At 42.1% G+C, this 19,884-nt stretch overlaps 1 protein-coding gene across 2 annotated transcripts in view; it reads right to left on the bottom strand.

Moving 5' to 3' along the window:
* MCTP2 (multiple C2 and transmembrane domain containing 2) overlaps positions 1-19,884 on the bottom strand; it is an 864,328-nt gene that overhangs the window by 206,768 nt on the left and 637,676 nt on the right. For both annotated transcript variants that reach the window (XM_086958087.1, XM_086958088.1), the window contains 3 exons: positions 19,057-19,158; positions 18,886-18,960; positions 18,120-18,239 (listed from right to left, as the gene is read on the bottom strand). In XM_086958087.1, coding sequence (XP_086814213.1) covers positions 18,120-18,239; positions 18,886-18,960; positions 19,057-19,158 — 297 coding nt within the window. The remainder of the gene's footprint in view (positions 1-18,119; positions 18,240-18,885; positions 18,961-19,056; positions 19,159-19,884) is intronic.

Below are 19,884 nucleotides of genomic sequence, written 5' to 3' on the forward strand. Positions count from 1 at the left end.
CCAGTGGGGGTCCTAGGTCACCTCATCTTCCATCACGCTGATGACTTTCTCGCATTATCCTACTGACTAATTCTTTTTGCCCACTATTATGTCGTTATGTAACTATTGCAATTTTTTTTGTCTATCATGTCGTCACATAACTATTGTTATTTTTGTCTATTGCTGTGATTCTGCAACGATTGCCCCCCTCATATGTGTCGCAACCCTCTGTAAAGCGCTCAGATACCCTCTAGGGTCATGTATTCACTATACAAAACATTCTAAATAAATAAATAATTCGACCTTGCTGTGCAAAAGATTTTTGTTTGTCTCTATTAGTTTTGCCAATTCTTTTAAAATGGTATCAGCAGTGTCAACACTCATAGAGCCGAACAGCTATCTTGAAAGACCATTTTCTATGCTTTCAAGATGGCTGCCACTTTTCATGACATAACATGGCAGCATGCGTCGTGACGGCCATTTTCAAAGTATAGAAAATAATGTTTTAATTTTAGATGGGTCTGTGTGACTTTGTGTGCATGGGCACTTCACGGATGTTCTCTTTAAGAATATGAACCTGCATGTCTGCTTCCTAGTTAAAGGTGTCTGTTGCCTCTGTGAATAACTGCATGCAATGATGGCTGAAAAAGGTTGCAAACATGTCTGTATCTTGTTAGTCATATGCATGAGTGAATCTCAGTGATTCTCTGTTTTTTATCCTGTGAACATGGACACGTTTATCAGCATGCAGGGGACCTTTATGTTTATCTGTGTGCATGGGATTCTTTATGTTGGTTTGTCTCTGTGAATAAGACCCATTATTTCTCCTAGCCTATGTGCTGTGAATGCAACAGCATATCCTAATGTTTCTGTGCAGAAAAGCCTGTAGGTGTTTTGTTTCTGTTCCTCTAATTACTCAAATTGGACAACTGTCTGTCCAGTCAGTTTATCCATTCTGTTAGTTTTCAGCAAGAGTATGGATGCTTGAGTGTGCCTTGTGGGATTGAGAGAGTAATCTATGTCTGCCTATCCGTCTGTGGGTTCCTGTTTTGGTACATATATGTCTGGTGATCCACAAAAATAGGTGCCAATAAGTCTGTTGATTTGTGTCTATGTGCTTCTGTTCATATTTCCGCAACCTATATGTGAAATGCGTGTGTTTATGAAAGGAGTTTGTAAGTGTGCAGGTTCTAAAGCTCCTGTTGGCTTTGTCAAAGCGGTCTGCTCTCCCGTAAGTACTTGTCAACCTTTCATTCCATGAAGAGCACAGGCTGGGAGCTTGTAATGCAGCGTCTCACGAGCCCCTCTGATGTTTGAGAGAGGCCGGGTTTAAACATGAATGTACATATGGCGGTCCCAAATGTTAGCACAAGAAGTGCAGTTGTGAAAGAGGATAAGCGCAGTCTTCTTCATATAGGCATCTGAGTGATTCTACTTCTGCCTACCTCCCCCAATGCCTGCAGGCGCTCAGATTAGCCACGTGCCTGTGTGCTTCATCCTCTTAGAACACCAAGTCACACTAATGGCATCCATACCCAAAAATAGTGTGAGAGATGTGGGGCCTTTCAATTCGCAGACAGCAGCAAAACGCTTTAAAACACGTTTTTGAACTATTAGAGCTGCACCAGCAGACACACGTGGGGGCAGTTCGATATAGGAATGACTGGAAAAAGAACTTACTGTGCAGAACAGTGTGTGTGGACTGACAGCTTCTGAGAGCCTGTGCGTCAAATAGCGGAAGGATGCTGGCAGTTAAAACAAATGGTGCAGCATGAAGAAGTGTATCACAAAACGGCTCCAGTGACAGGTAGCGCTCCCCTGTCATGCCCGAGTTAGGAATTTGAGGTAGGAATTCCCCGCCTATCATTGCTACTTCATTTCTGTGATTAACAGACAACTGATCTGCGCATGCATCTGGCCCCGTTCTGTACCGTCTTCAAATGAGATACTTTTCCGAACTTAGTCTTCATTGGAATGAGCATAGGTGGAGAATTTGCACAGAGCACTAACTAATCAAGAGTCAACTGGTTAGCCGATACCCGTTTGTTTGAGTGATGGCTGAATATTCCCATAAGTCTATGAAACATATGCGCAATCTCCTCTCGAGGTCTTCTGCTGTTGAAATCAAGCCTGTTTTCCTCATCTATTTAACCTCAAAAGCTCCTTGGCAAGTGGATCTTATGATTCTTGCACCAAGACACCCTCGGGTATTTGCACGCTTTTAGACATTTTAATTAAGTAATTCATTCATACTGATTGCTTTAGATTGTGAATACTCTCAGTTCTTTTTCTAAAGTCACTGTCACGCATTTCACAATGAATGTATCTCAAAGTGCTGCTAAAGCAAGTGATTTTAGACTCTGTCATTCTATTTGTGTTGAAGACCACTTGCCTGGTGGACTTTCATACTGTGCGACAGCAGTGCAAACAAGCACTTGCAATGCAATAGGTCTCGCATTTAAGCGAGTTTAAGCTATTGTCATTGTAAATGACAATGCATTTTATTTGTGTTTTAAAAACTAAAACATAAATAAATGCAAATGTAAATGCAAGCATTTGTAAAGCGCACAGCTACCTCTGACGGAGGTGTTCCAGCGCTGGGGCCAGTTGGGAAGATTAAGCAAGCTATTGCCCAGAGTCACATGTTGCTGATCAGAGCCGGGGATCGAACCGTGAACCCTGTGGTCCGGAGTCAGGCACCCTTGCCGCTGCGCCACACCTCTTCCAGGCATTGTCATTTACAATGCCAATAGATCAAACTCGTGTAAATGCAAGACATATTGCATTGCAAATTGTAGGCATCACGGACAACGGGAGGGAGGGTGGGCGGGAGAAGGCACGGACAACGGGAGGGAGGGCGGAGTATACTAAAGAAGGCACAACGACAGGAGGGAGGGTAAAGAAGGCACAGACATAAGGTGGGAGGGCAGGTTTGTAAAGACGGCACCAAAGCATGTCATGCCTGCAGTAAGAGAAACTAGAAAGAAAGAAAATAGTGCTCACTGTCTAAACACGTACCATGTAACAACCGAAGTAAAGGGGCCATTCACCATGAGAAGTGACAAATAAAGAGGAGGCTGTACTAAGAAGGGACTAACAAGCCTATTTACTAATTAGAAGGCAGCATTTAGGACAGATAATGACACAAGCCAATGGAAAATATGGGCGGAGAGTGGGCAGGGCTTCTATGCCCTACTCCACTACAACAAGTCTCGCAGAGCAGCGCATATACGCTGGCACTAGACTCGACCTAAAAACTGTCTTTGGAAGGCTGGTCCAGTGGCGCAGTAGGCCCTCCGCTCTCATAGGTGAATAATTAGCGAGGAAGCCATGCAGGCAACGAATAGGATTGGAGGATATATTTCAGTCAACTTGTCGAACTCTACAGGGAAATTCCCAAGTCACTACATGAGGAGGAATGAAGTACATTATCTTTATAATTTTCCAAGGACACTTTTATTGCTGGGCACAAAAAAAAAATTCATGAAGTGTGTCAAGAATCCAGAAAAGATTGAGAAGAGAAAGCACCAATGCAACCCTAGTCCATAATGAACAGATCATACAATAGCATTGCGAAGTGACAGGTAAGTAAGTAATGCATTTATATAGCACACAAATACCGGGGTGTCTTGGCGCTGAAAGAGTTAGGTGTAACGAGAACTGTTCCAGAGAAGGAAAAAAATCATATTTGCTTAGATATGAATTTTTTCCTTCTCTGGAACAGTTCTCGTCACTTTCACCACCTTTGACATCATCACTATTCCCATCCTCATTCAGCGTCTCCATGAAGCTGGCATACTCACTACAGGATCTGCTCTTTCGACGTATTCAGCCAGTCAGTCTGGGTCCCTACACCTCAGCTGGAAACAACCTCACCTGCAAGGTACCCCAAGAATCTTCTCACAGCCCGATGCTGTTCATCGCCATGCTGTTCTATAGCGCCTCTCGCCAGCTTCATTGGAGCAGACGGAATCAATGATGTCTCCTATGCCGGAGACAACCAGCTCATCCTTTCCCTCTTTATCGCAACAGCAAGCATGTTTTATCCTCCTGCATGTCTGAAGTCACCAGTTGTATGAAGACCACATGTCTGAATCTTAACAACCACAAAAAATGGACACCTAACCAATGAACTCCACTTGGTAGCTAGCAGATCTCCGATCTTGGCCCTGCCCAACAATCTAAGTCAAGTACGAAGGAATAGTAGTGGCCAACCGACTCTGTATGATCAGCCAAACCAATTGTTTCCTCCTCATGCTTCCACAAGCTCAAACATTCCCACAAATCTCTACGTGACTACCGATCAACACATGCAACACCACCTGTAGGCCTTTATCAACAGAAAACTTGATTACGGCAGCATACTCTACATCAGTATCTCCGCCCACCTGACTGGAAGATTTCAGGCCATAAAAAATGCAGCAGCCAGAATATCAAAAAAAGTCCTGCTCCACACACACATCCACGCAGCAAAGCTCTCCACTGGTTCCTCATCCACAAATGTGCACTCTTCAAGCTCCTCGCATGTACAGATATAGCGCTATACAATCTGGCTGGGCTTCTACTCGCACACATTTGCAGAGTCAGTGGTTATGCCTTCTCTTAATGCTCCTCCAAAGTGTGGCACAACATCAGAGTTTCGTCCTCAGTCCTGGAGTAATGCAAGAAGTCTTTCTTGGCCAATGCATAGTAGATCTAGATAAAGAGGATGACGCAATGTGAAGTGGTGTTTTTGTTCACCACCTGGCCATTTGTGGCTCCAGCAAAACCTGACACAGCTGGTCTAATCTGTCCTGTCAAAAGTGTTCTATGTAAATGGATACCACATGAATGGGGTTCAGTCAGTACAGCTCCTCCTCTTTGATGGGACAAGGAAGAAAAATGGAAGAGAGATGGAGAAGCCTATGTGATAAGCAGATACTAATTTTGGGGGGAAAAGTGGACAGGTATGGAGAACTTATTTATACAAGTAGAATACAATAATTTGTTTTTGAACTAAAAGTACTCAAAGTTCACTCACACTATGGGTGATGTCAATAAAACTAACAAGATAGTTTTCAAAGTGAGAAATTGAACACAGCAATTGTGTATTGGCTCAAATGTGGATGCCGTTAGGAACATCAACACAAGATCTCACCTGGAACAATAGAGTGGAAGAAAGAAATAACATGGATAACGTGCCACGAGTGACAACAAAAACAGAGAATGCTGGCAACTACAACAGAGAAAGCTGGTTTGGAGACACATGAAAGCAGCTATTTCAGATGTAACAGTAACAACTGCTAGATCTTGCAGTGGAAGTGACAGTGCAGAAATTCAGAAAGGCAAAACTAAAATGGATTTAGAACTTCCATCACACACCATTGAACAAACCTGATCCTGTCAACCGCATGCATGGATTTTATAGTGGGTTTATTGCCCAGCAAAGGGATGTTTGCAACATCAGATGGTAAGCAAAAGGAAGCTGATATTTGCTCAACTCCACATGTGCAGCTGCTGTGTTTGTGGACTGTAGTGGTAAACCAGACCTTCTTCTGCAAAAGCAGGTTTACCCTGTGTTAAAGTAGGCTGAATTCTGAGTGCTAAGAAAATGACGTACCAGGTCCTCCTCGCCCAGTCTAACGCTTTGAATTTCAGCGATGCCTGATATTACAATCCCTTCAGTAAGACCCTCAACAGAAAAGGAATAGGGGGAAATGTTTGCAGTAAGAAGCTTGACCAACTAAACCTGCAGTAATCCCAATGGACCTATTTAGAGGGAAGTGTATGAAACAAATCTGAGTACACTTCCTGTTCTGGGCTGTGGTGAATAGAGTCACTTAGGGACACCCTAATCAGGAGATTATCAGTGCTGGCATTTCGGGATGTAGCTCGCATCAATGGTCCTCCAAGGTAAGTTGACTCAGAGCATCCGCTCTCACTTTGAGGGAGTCCATAAAATGTGCTGTTAGCAGGAAAATCCACACTGGTGATCCCATTGACTCAGGTGAATCTCCACCAAGCAAATAATCTACAACCACACAATAGTGCATTTGTTGGTATAGTAGACAGTGAAGGTATTGTCAGAACGGATCTGAATAACACTCCCTGAGATGGAAGTGAGAAAAACCTTCAAAGCAGGGTGGGCCGCCTGCAGCTCCAGCACGTTTACAATTAGGCATTAATACAACGTGGACCAAAGGCCTTGCGCAGTTATTTCACCCATATGGGTGCCCTAGCAAAGTGATGAGGCATCACTGACTACATTAGTCTGCACCTACAGAAGGCTTAAGCAAATACCCACCAGTAGGTTGAAGGGACACATCCATCAGTGCAGATCTGGATAGAATAAATCAAACAATATGCACCTGAGCCAAGAGCTTTCCATGTTATTGCAAGCACAGCTTTCCCAGGCATCCGTAAAGACCTCCCATTCACTATTGTGTGTGTTGTGATTACAGGATGCACAAGACAATTAGACCCAGCAGATACAGTGTATGCAGAACCAGGAACTGTGTCTCAGTCAGAAACATTGAACTCATCTCCTGAATATCCACAGTCCTCTGAGGCTAAGGAAAGGCCTTCATGCAGGACATGCACAACACCACCTCTATGGATATCATTCAATGCATGGGAAAACAATATCATTTCTGGTAATGATTGTAAAGCCGAAGTTGTGAAGGAGGATCATTGTGCACTAAAAATAATGCAACTTGACGACAGCAGTAGACATCGATTTGATCAGCTCGTCATCCATGTTCAAAAATGCTTGGACTCCTGACCACCAAAGGTTGCTATGCCAAACTGATAGTGTTGGAACCCCAAGATGAACCTTGGGAAAAGCATGTGTGCTGGAAAGATGTGAAGGTGAACCATGAAGTAAAGGCAGGAGAATCCCATGACCCTTTTCTCTAAAGAATCAACCTCTATGGCCACTTTGTTTAGCAGGCCTGAAACTTCTTTCTCTAAAATCGAGGAATGTGTTAGAGAGCGCAATCTGTGGAAAGCAGGGGTTCCCGAGAGAGGAACTGGAAGGGTAAAGTCTAATCCTCGAAGGTTAACTGTTAACGGTTATCGTCTTTCAATTGGTGGAATAACGGAGGACCTTTCCCCCAATGGTAGCTTAAGAGAGGTTTTGAGGCAGCAGACACACAGAAAGATGTCAAGACTCGCTCTGCTAATGCTTTTGGTGATGGCATACTCTAAAGTCAACCCTACCGCAAAATGAGTGGACATCTGATGTGATGTCTGTGAAGGTTATCGTTGCCAGGTGGCTGTGACCTGGAAAACTCTCAAAATATTTTATATAATCAATGGAACAGCTTTGCAGGCTAGGTTAGGCTCAATGAACGACTTTCATTTGTTTATGAAGCATCAAGGGAGCAGTTGAGCCTTTTCACCAAACAGCTACTCACCACCAAAGTATATGCACGAGGGCTGCTTGGGCATCTTCTGAAAACCCGCTGGAATGCATGCAAGTGCGGTGACACATTGTGACAGCTGTGCTAATGGAATCGGCCAAAATATCTAAAAAATCTAAGTTACACTTCTGGATTAGTTTGGAGGAAACCACACCATTGAAAACCAAATCAGAATCTTAACCAAATCAGAAAACAAGCTTTTTCATGTGGTCCATAAGACTTAACTATAAGCCTTGTCAGCTCCTACATGGCATGGACATAGTGACATAAAAGTCAGGTGGCAATCAACATACAGAGGGCAAGGGTGCAAGAAATTAAAACTTTTCATCCCACAAAATCTGGATTCGTAAACTCTATGTGGGACACTGGTGGGAAAGTAATTTGGGTCCAGCTTTGAGAAGCCTAGCTCAAGAAAATTCCTGTCAAGATGTGTGAAACCAAGACTTTTTGGCCCTATGGGCATGATGTGGCAGGTCCAGGTAATCTGGTTTCAGTCAATGGAGCCTGGAATTCCAGCTCCATCTTGTTTAACATTTGGATCAGCTGTGGCAATAATGAGGAACCCAGCATCAGGAGCAGTGTCGCTTCTCTACAAGATGCTGAAAGTGGCATAATTTCCTGGACGATGATTTGATTTCTCTAACCACGAACACTTTTTATATTTTTGTGGACAGATATTTTGGGATATCATTTCATGTCAGGCAAAAGGAGATGGGAAAGTAATATACTTGGTTGTCTGTGAGAGAGGAAAGAGAGACACTTTGGTGTGTCCTTATGCACCACTGCCAGAAACTGTTTGACCTCCCACTCTCTGATAATGTTCAGATGTATCAATGACCAAGAATTGCAGCCCCTGTCATCTTGATTGGGCCCTAGACACAAAAGGCAGATATCACGTGGGTCTGACAGAACATCCTATTGAAGCATCTGGGACAGGGTTTAAACCCAGAGTCTTAGAAGTGGACATTTCATATAGCTGCTTGAAAGACACCTGAGGAATTTCATGATTGAAGCAGAGTGCGCTCTGGACCCTAGTCGATGAGGTATGGAAAACAGGAACTGATGCCTGCGATACTAGGTATCTAGTACACTCCCATGCCATCACATCCGCGTGGCACCACCTGGTGATGCAGAAAGACTATTGCTGTGGGGAAAATCTGAGAATCTTGTCTGGTTCATGGCGTAGATTCATAAGGTTAATAAACTGCAAGAAGATGTATCTAAAGAATCTTGGAGACAGTTGTGCTGCGTAGTACTACTACCAAATCAATAGTGTAGGTCATTTAGCTCATCCTTGCCACAGCAGGGTTCCGAAAAGAAAAAATAATTTTAAAAAACAGGGAACACTCATTTCCGAGTTGTTGAAGCAAATTCAGTAAATCTTAAACATTAACATATCTCACTGTATTGTGCGCAAACAGGTGGGCCAGTGTTAGAAATGGGGTCTCTAGTTGGCAGTGATTTGCATCCTTTCTAAGCAGAGACCCACACTCTAGGCACAGTAAGTGTAGTACACACTAAGTTTACCTGTGCTCGCCCTCTGGTACTTTGGCTCAGAGCAGTCGGGTTAGACTAAAGAGACAATGTGTAAACTAGTTGTGTACACACACACACACACACACGGTGAAAGTACCACAAAAGTACTCTACACCAGTTTAGAAAAATAGCCAATAGTTGTCTGAGTAAAACAAGACAAAAATGACAAAAATCCAGCATACAGTAGTTAAGTTATGAATTTTTCAAGATTAAATGTAGTTAAAGTGCTTAGAAAGACAATAGCTCTGGTCAGGGCATGATATCTGGTATACTAGATAACTCAGCTCCCTTTGTGTGTAACTGTCTAGATTGAATTCGGAAAGCCCAACTGTCATCCAACCCAGACGTATTCTAGGGTCAAGCAGAGGCACAGAATGGTTACAGTAAGAAAATAACAAGTTTCAAAAATTGGCATTTTTAGACCTGCAATTCATAAAACCAACTTCCCTAAATGATGTGTTATTAATTTGTGAGTCCAGAGACACCTAAATAAATGTTTCCATCTACTCCCAATTGGAAGATACATTTGTGAAGTGTGACAAAGCAGCTCCAATGCTATCCTATAGGAGGGATAGGCCTTGCTGTAGTGAAAACAAATTCAGCAGTTTTTCTCAACCAGGACATGTAAAACTCAAAAGTACATTTCCTACCTTTTAAACACATTGCACCCTTACCACGCAGCTATCTATGGCCTACCTTAGGGGTGCCTTAGATGTAGTAAGAGTGAAGACTTGGGCCTGGCAAGTACGTGAACTTGCCAGGTCGACATGGCAGTTTAATACTGCACACACAGGCTCTGCAGTGGCATGCCTTTTTTGGGCTACTTGTGTGGGTGGCACAACTTGTGCTGCAGATCCACTAGTAGCATTTGATGTGCAGGCCCTGGGCACACATAGTACACTGTACTATGGACTTATTAATAAATCAAATATGCCCATCATGAAGAAACCAAACGCCATTACATTTTAGACATAGAACAGATGCACGTTAGCAGTGGTTGTTAGTGGTAAAATACTCAAGAGTACTTACACCAACAAAATGAAGGCCAGAAAAATAGGCAAAGGAATGCAAAACGTTAGGAGATAACCCAGCACAAAGGGCAAGGTCCAACAGTCAGTAAAACAATGAAGTTGTGCTCTCAAACACATGCTAAAGAAAAATGTCACTGTCGATCACCAGCAATGGAAAGACTTCCTCAGACAATCCATGTTTGACTAAATGTTTAGTTCATCGTTCAGAAGAAGCTACACGATTTCCCCTCTGGACAATTTGCAAAGTAAGTACATGACAATAAGCTTCACATAGAAATCTACGATTTGCATATGTTTACAAAAGTACTCTTGGGAAATTCCTGAATCCCATAAAAGATTAAAAAAAATATGCAAAGGACAAACATTACAAGTGTTAGTTATGTTTATGGCTTTTGTGTGGTAATTGGTCTCAATATAATTAAACACAATCAATAATTAATAATATATGCATTTGTAAATGAAGGTAATGCTGACAATAAGAAAAAAATAAATGCATGGAATTCATCATTATGAAAAGACAAAAGATGTATAAAGGAGGATACACGGGAATTAACTATATTTGTAAGTATGTCTGTATTCTAGAGAGAGCAATCATTGCTAACAAAAAGAGAACTGCACAAAAAAAAAAAGATTAACCAGAAAAGCAGCAGCAAGTATTTATTATTTTCATAAGGGAAATGCAATACTTCCAAAGAAGATACTTTTATAAACCACCACCCACCACCCAAGAACCCAGCTACATGCAGTGCATCCTTCGTTGAAAGCTTTGCCACACCATAAAATTCCTTTATAGTGGTCATGAACAACTGCAGTTGAATTATGACTGTTCAGTGTTCTGGGGACTCCAAGTCACAGGACCCTCTGCAGTGCCTGCTCCAGGAGGGGGAAGCAGGGGCATCATTTGGCTCTATATAGCACTTCCATGTACCCCACTGCATGGAGAAAGCCTGCATCTTTGGGGAATACAAGTCCCAGGACCCTCCGTTGTGCCTGCTCCAGGAGGGGTAAGGTGGTAGGGCTCACTACAATCATCTGATGCCATATAGCGCTTCTATTTGCCCGCTGTGTGGGACACACACGGTCCAAGACTGGGTCGAGGGCGGGCGGGCCCGTCCGCATCAAGAAGAGGCGGGGCAGGGTACCCCCTGGCCATCTTGTAGAGGTTCGATTGACCCTCTCGACCGAAGTCCACTTCCGGTCACATCAAGACACCTTTTAACCTCTACCATTGAATATTGGGTCATAAAATACTTTTTTATTAACTCACTTGCACCTTGAAGGCTAGTTGGTTTTATTGCACTAAAGTAAATGTTAGCTATGCAGTTACGGTATAAATGGCAGGCATTGATTGTTTCAATTTATCATAAAGGTGAGCAAATTTATTAAACTGCAATCATTTCGGTGTCACAGAGGAAAAGTGTTTCAAGGTAGCAATGTTATATCAGAGCATCTACACAAAAAGCACTCGGGTGCCATTTAGTCCTACCTCTATCTCTAATCTGTAGCACACACATACATAGCTCAGCTAGCAGACCAATGAAGCTGTAATGAAAACAAAAACTAGATAGAGTGAGCGATTTTCCACAGTAATGTGGCACACATTATTGGACACCAGCTCCCTAGGGTTGCTATAACAGAGCACCGTGGCCCTCTTTTTCTACCCGTACCAGTAATCCTGATCCAGGTAGAAAGGGCAATAAGTATCCAAGTGGAATTACCACTGGGGCAGCAATACTGTATTCTTTAGCCACATAAATTGCCCACAAAGAGAGGGTGGACACACAGCTATCCGACGCCTGCGCATTCAAACATGTATAAGGTGAACCATGCGGGGTCTATTAGCTTATGCCTGAAAGCCCATCAGCACAGTGAAAGCAACAGTCACACTCCCAGTGCGAGGGATCAGATACGTCACATTCAGATGGTCAATGTGTATAATTAAGTGAAAACAAGAGCGCGTGGGCTTGTGTAAGACCAAGCACAATTTCCCAAACATTTCTCGACTCTAAAGATCGAACCGTGGGAAGGCATAGATGTACATATGAATTAGAGAGTCCATAGAACTGGAAAATGCTTCATAAATCGAAGTATAAACGAAAGGACAATGCACAGCAGTAACTCTCGGCAGACCACAAGGAGAGCTTCTCTCCATAAACATCAGATCAGGCAGCTAAAATGATTACCGAGGCGCTCTTATAGCTGTCACCTGCGGTGGGTATAATTACAGGCTGCCGCTGGAAACGCGCCCACGTTCCCCAGCAATAAAAGGACCCGCGGCGTGCCAAGACCAGACAGACAATGGAGAGGACACGCCACCTGACGAGCGCCCAGGAGGATCAGCCGAGGAGCCTAATGCAAAAAACTGACAGCTCCGAAAAAACGAGGGAAAATGCCTCGGCCACGTAAAAAAACAAAGAAAGAGGCATCGGCAAATAGAGGAAAGCCACTGGGGTGTTTCATTTCACACAACTTGAGAGTTTGAGTTCTGAAACATGACGAGTCACTATGAATCGCGCATCGTTAAGGGGATATTGAGAGTTTCATTGATTTGGAGACCAAATTTAAGACAAAGAAAATCTGTCTCAGGATTGAGAGAAGGTACCAATGGTGCTCTGGGGTCAGAACACAGTTGCAATTAGACGTTTTCAAACTAGCATTCAACTGAGTTCATTTACACAGTATGGGGGGTCGTGGCTGCAGAAGAACATCAGAGAACGGCCCATCCCCATCACTCAGCCTGCAACTACAGGGCAAGTGACCAAGGCCGAAGCTTCATCTGGACTTTCAATGCGCTAAAGATGACTTAAAGGAGAAATGCATAACTCTCTTAAAGAATCAGAGAAATTGATCAATGAATGGATGCACAGGTAAATACCTCGACTTAGGTATGGTTCATTGGAATCTGCATCCCCCTCAGGAACATCTAGCAAAGTTCCTATGGTCTTAAACCAATCAAGGAACCCCTCCGGCCTCGCCACCCCTGTCTCCCACTTCTATACTTAAAGTGACCCATAACTGGGGTACAGAAAGGGCCCCTTCTCCTCTTGAGTCCAGTGCCACTGCACCTGCTGCACTAATGCCCTTTGTATGCGAACAATTTGGCAAAAGTCCCTCATCCGATCACTTGAACTCCAAGACAGCTACATGTATTCCTTCAATAAGTTCACATCTCTTCAACAGAGTCGCCTCCCAGACTTCATAGTTTTTGACCATGACTCAAAACAACCCGGCACAGGAATGTGAATAAATATTTTTATCGGGTGAACCGGAATAATAATAAAGAAGAAAACAGCTATGGATTTTTTAGGGAGATTGAATCGGATCGTTTTAATATTAATGCAAGTATTTCTCATCATCGGGTACAATAATATTATTACAGAAAACAATTTCAATTGGGTGGGAGTTGTGTAAGTTGCCATGCTTACAGGTGAGACCCATTCCATTTGATGCAGCAAGGAGTCACAGTTTTTGCAGTAGTGTGATGTAAGATGGAGTATAACTTGAGTGGGAATGAAGTATACAAAAAGTACAAAGCCGCAAAACCCTGTATAACAGTTTAATCAAACGATGAAAGTACTAGCATACATCGCACAATCATTATGTAAGCTTATATAAAGGTATACAGGATTTGTTAGGAGCAGGGAGTTGCTATCTCCATAATCCAGTGATCAATCAAGACAGTAGAAAGTGCAATGTATCGCAAATGAGGAAAATCACATAACATATGGTATGTGTACACTCCAGACACATGTTGAAGGGGACTTCAAAAGCAAGAGCTTGCAGTAATTTGTCTGTAAACTGACGGATGGTGGAATTCCAATATACATCAAACAATCAGCCAACACTTGTTTCATTCTGAGGAACTTTTCAAGATTGTAACAATATATATGAGCAACTGTATCGGTTGGTAAAATAATGACTATTTTTTCAATAGCTAGGGAGTGGGATATAATAAGTAGCAGTCAGTTACACCAAGATATGGAGACCGATAGTATAAGAAATAAGGAAGACCTGAAATGCAGTTAGTGTGAAGAGAAGTGTTAAAAATGCACACATTGCATGCAATTGGTTAGATTTGTCATGTACGGCAAGAGGTACCTATTGGTATTCTGGAGGAGTTTTGTTTGTATAAATATGTTGGGCAAGGCATTGGGCGTGCAGTGGCTGAAAAAGGAAAATATAAATGACAGTGCTACTCTGTGAGCAAAATCAGAGGTATAGGCACTCCTGGAACAGTTATCACCTATGGTTTCTATAAAATGGGCCCCTTAGGTCATACCAAGACTCAGGATGGCATGATGATGGTAATTGCTGACCTTTTTTTTTTTTTAACGGCTTCCCCTTTTTCCGCCTTTCAATAATCAAACATTTTGATGGATTTTACGTCATTCTATATTTTGTGTGGTTTTACCATTGCTTGTGTGAAATCCTTTTTTGATGCAGAATTCATTAATACTGTTTTAAGAGATTTTAATAACTGGGTCATCTTTAAGTTCTTGGAACTTCAAGAGCTTGTTACTGGGCCCCCACACGTGGCTGGACATTAACTAGATTTAATTTTCACCTTTAAATCATTAGTTTCCTATACCTATTATTGATCTTTAACATGAACATTCTATTTGGTCCTACCTTTCACCATTCTTGTCCCAGACCTCAACTATGGACAGCATTCCTAGAATATAAGAGGGAGCGCTTGAGCTATTGTCATTTGGAATCTATCTTTCAGGTTTAAATAACTCTTTCTTGTCTCGAATGACAGCCATGTAGTAGGGTATCATAGTTTTTCAGCTGGCATCCGTGAAGCTCCTGGTTCAGTGTTCTTTAAGGTTTCTAAGATCTTCTATCTTTAGTCAACACAAAGAGAAATAATATCCTGAGCAATGAGTGTCCATAATAATAAGAACTGTCCACATCAGTAGTAGGCACAAAATTCTTCTTATCTTCTTAATTTTCTTAGGACAAGATCCTTAATACGCCGTTTCTAGGGAGTACTCTCCTCTCCATATTAATTTCCCGCTAAGGTCATTTCTGGAGTAATGAATATTGAGTTTGGAACCCTTTATGGGCTGTTATTTTTTCACTTGAAATTGTGATATTTTGCAGTCCTTGACACTGTCCAAGTACGTTATTCGTTCCACCACACTATAGCCTTTAGTAGATCGAGATATTTTGTCTTTTGCCCTGAGGAAGTCTGCGGTTGACTCCACAATAAGACGAAACATGTGTTGGCTAGAAGCTGTGTTGAATCTTGTCTTAAGAAAATAAAGATAAGAAGATTTTTGTGTCAACTACTGATGTGGACAGTTATAATTATGGACACTCATTGCTCAGGATATTACTTCTCCTTGTGTTTACTATATGTGTGGGCTGCTGTCTGCATACAAGGTAATGGTGGATGGCCATTACTTATATCCTTCGGCATTGTGATTTAATCATTGCTACTGTACGCAACTCAACGCAAACTTTCTTTCAAACTATCCTTTGGTTGTATTTTCTTTCATTAATACCCAATTGCACATCAGTTGAATATGTACGGTGCTGACATTATAGTGTCATTGAAAATCGAGGCTGTAGCTACCTTAAGTAAAGTTTAAAATGCTGCACAAAAGAACTGCGTCCAGACTCTTGTCAGAGACATGTTCCACCTCCCACTAGCAGTGAGACAGCATCATTTGAGTGCTTTCTTAAATCTTCAGATTGATGCATGCTCATCGCTGTCTTTCTCTGAAGAAGCAACAACTATCTTAGCAGCTACAATACAGGATAGTTGGACTACGTATGTATTTATGTGTCGTACTTAGCACAAAACTAGCTATCAAGTATTTTTCTTGTCCCCTCTCTCAAAATGACAAACTCAGAAATTAAGGAATATAATCAAGCTTCACTAAATGTTCAATTTAATGCAGAGGTGTGAGCGTGCACCCCTTATTTAAAATATATTCACATCCTTTATTCACCCCTGTGACCTTCAGACATAAAATGTCATCCTGGGTCATTATTGGTCTTCGTTTGGACTACTCCAACACCTTTCATTTTGGTATTTCTGCTTTTCTTCAAAGTAAGTTATAGTAGTCCAAAACAACATAGCAAGGAAAATCTCTGGATCCAGCAGACCCTGATGCAGAGGTCTAGCCCGGGACCAGGGTTCAATTCCCCGCCTCGGCGGGTCTTGGGCTCAAAATTCCACTGACCTGATAATTCTCGCCTCGGTGCCTATTCCAATCATGGAGTTCCACTCTGCAACTCTGGGCAATAGCCTGCTTAATCTCCACAACGGCCCCCACAACGCAAAGGATGCCTGGCCTCCACCTTGGAGGTGCCCAGGAGTGGACGCCTCACAGGGAAAGCCAGGATGGGTTCCACAGCGGTATTCGTACAAGCGCCTTGAGACCCTTGCGGGTGAGTAGTGCGCTATACAAGTATCAATTTACATTTGTTTTTACATTTTATGTACAGCTTCAAGCAAGATCATCTTCCAAATAGCTGTCTTATGCTTAAGATTTACCTATTGTTGCTCTCCCCAATCACAACTAAAACGTTATCGGAGACCTTACATAATAAGGGGAACACTGTGTTCATTCTCAAATAATCTGCTTAGTGGTCCATGGAACAATGCCCTGCCTGGGGGATGCCCCCACTTAGTTCTGGATCCAAACCTATGGAGTTCCTTACCTGAGCCAAAGTCTCGGTCTCTTAGCATTCTTTCAATCATTAAACTTTTGATTGCTTAAGAGCTCCAATGGTACACAGAGGTTTTGGTCCATGGATCTTGCTAGCACTGAGGATCCCATTTGTGACTATGTGCTTAAAAGTAACTTTTATACAACATGTGGTGATTTTCAGATTTGTCAATTTATCTTTAGTTCTGGATACACAAGCAGCAACTTAGGTTTTGTCAAGTGAAAAACAACCTAATGTGTAGAATCTTGAATTGACTATCTGTTCTTCAACTGATGAACATAGTGGTGATAGTAGTAGTAGTACTAATAATAATAACAACAACAACCAGATTGGTCCCTATGGCAGCTTTGTCTAGAAATCAGGTGCCTTCACCACGTGATGAAGACAACAGGAGGTCTCATGACAGTAATTACGAATTGGAATTGAAAGCGCAATAGAACCAGTTAGAAACACAAATCATGTGATAAATATTGCATTTCAGGAAACTAAATCGATCAGACTATGAAACTGACGACACATTTTAGTGCCTATACTTTAAAGCAAAGATGGCCAGAAAACGTATCTGAAACATTAGCGAATCTCTAGAAAACCTTGTTAATGTTCCTTAGCGGTCAGCCTCATTTTCATGAGATCTTGAAAAAGAGATTAAGCACCCATTTACTGCTCTCACATTTCATGCATTTGCCAATTCCTGAGAGAAAGTTTTGCAGTGCATTCAATTAAACCACAGCAAAAAGATGGCATTAAAAGTGTGAAACAATGCACACCAGACGGCGGCTGGTATTTTCTAATGTTGCAGTGTGGGCTTGGAGTTGATCTAAGTTATCTCTGCAAGGTGTGTGCAGTGCTTCCAGCTTAAATTAACCTTTTCCCAACTAGATTAAGCTCTTAGCATTCAGTGATATTGATGACTTATTACTGAATGTAGCAGTGTAGCTCTTCTGTGCAGTGTGGCAGTGCCTTCTGCCTCATGGCACTCTAAAGCCACTAAAGAAAATCATGTGTCTACCAAGTGGAGTGGCTTTGAGTTGGAGCGCAGACGTGTAACCGCTAGGGTCCACTTCATTCCTGCATGCATCATTGTGGGGTGATCTCACTGGGTGAGAGAGAATGCATCAACAGTGCTTGTCGAGCATTGGACTCCATTAACATGAAGAGAATATTGCAGCAGCACAAGCTATTCAGCGGAGTTCATATGACATCCATACTTATCTCCCGCATAGATGTATGTATGTATGTATTTGCATACTTATATAGCGCTGTACTGTCACCCAGAGGGTATCCTGGCGCTAGATAATTGTTTACATCCTCACCCTCGATTACTAGCAAACAACACATTTACAGAATTTGGCCTAAGTGCACACCAGCTAGCATTTTTAGTTTGCAAGAGTATGGGAGAAAAAACATAATTGTTAAACTCCAGGATTACCCTCTTTGCTTGCTGTCACTAAAACAAGCCATCTATTCATAAAACTTTCAATATATCACTTACCAGAAATGCTATCACGCTTCTTTTCCGTGATTCCCACTGAAAACAGCTTTTAACAAACTGGATTGTGTTCCATATTGCCAACATGATTCTTTTTACACGGTCGACGTTCCTCGCTAAAATCTAGTGAAGAGACAATAAAGATAAGGCAACACACTAAATTCCAATTAAATACTTTGAAAAAGGAAATTATTGTTTTCCCTACTTATGCAACACTGTTTGTAAACATATCAAGTTGCAAGCCAGTCTCTCGCAATACACATGTTTTTATATCAACACTTTGGCTTATGGTACATTACAGAAAAATAAATGTACTAAAAAATACCTTAAGGGTAAAATCAGCCCTACTTTCACTGGCAACCTATCACGCTCAAGTGTCAGTAGCTTCTACAGTCCCTACAAGGCGCACTTCACCTCCATGCAATAATCCCTTTGAACATGGGCTTGGCTATCTAGGTTGCAACTTCTATCGTTGTCTCATTGAATAGTGCTGGAACAGAAGTGGGAGTGAGTGGAAGCAACAATAAATGGCCTGGAGATATCTTAAACAGTTTGATGCCAATATAATGGTCTCTACACCCTTCTGTCTATTCTCTCACAAGATTTGGGAATTGTCCGTCGAATGACCTTCACAGACTAGGTTTTCACATGTCATCGGCTCAGGTCATGTGGGCAGCGAGTGGCCTCCTGAACCAGCAGTGGAATCTGTCAAATGAGGCGAAAGGGTCGAGAAGATTAAATACACCAGCACTCCTTTTAGTGAACAAACCTTTTTTGAAAACTTCTGGTTGTCTTCTAGAAAGCGCGTTTCTCTTGGCTCAAATGTCCGGATGCTTGCTCTTACCTGAAAAAGATAAATCCGTTGCAAAAAATGAACCTGCTTTTCATGATTTTTATGTCCTGACCAAATCCCAATTTCAGGGAAAGAAAAAGAACTTACTGGATTGAAAATGACGTCCATTTCCAAGTGGATAACTCCTTTTGCTGCTTTTCCCAACTCTTTATTTTTCAATGAATAACATATTTGCTGAGCATTTTTAATCTACAAAAAATAAACATACATAAACACACACTTTACTTTCCCATCCCCTGTAGGATAAAGATTAAGGCGCAAAGATTATAGTGGTCAATACATCTGGTGGGACATAAGTAAGAATAACTGTGGTTTATTGATACATATAGAGAGAAAATGCTAGGAGTTTGCATTTAGAGAAGGCTGGGAAACTAGCTTGTTATTCCCTGAATGCTTTTTCAGAACAATGTTAAGAGCAGCAAGGAGAACAGGTTTTCAATACAGTTTAGCATCAACAATGGAGCAGTTTTGCACTTAAGCTAATGCCATTGACAGCAAGTAGACAGTGCCAGCTGACAAAGGAAAAGTTGAAGACGGTAGTTTGGAAAGCAGGATGATCATTTTTCAGTGTGGAAATATGCCAAATTTGATGCTCTGAATAGGCACACCTACAATCCACCCTCCTCTAATGATGCTACTACATTTTCACTACATTGGGCAGAAAAGAGAGGATAAGCCATATAGTTGAGAAGTGTGGCTCACTGGTTAGAGGAGGCAGACCTGGAAGCAGAGGTCAGCCCGGGACCAGGGTTCAATTCCCGGCTTCGGCGGGGTCTTGAGTCCTAAAATGTCCATGGACTCGACAATTCTCGCTCCGGTGCCTACTTGATTCACGGGTTCACACTCTGGGCAATAGCTTGCTTAATCTCCACAACGGCCCCTCGCGGCGGGATGCCTGGCTTTCACCTTAAGGAT

This window comes from Lissotriton vulgaris, chromosome 2_1 (assembly GCF_964263255.1).
Source record: "Lissotriton vulgaris chromosome 2_1, aLisVul1.2, whole genome shotgun sequence".
Taxonomy (NCBI): Eukaryota; Metazoa; Chordata; class Amphibia; order Caudata; family Salamandridae; genus Lissotriton; species Lissotriton vulgaris.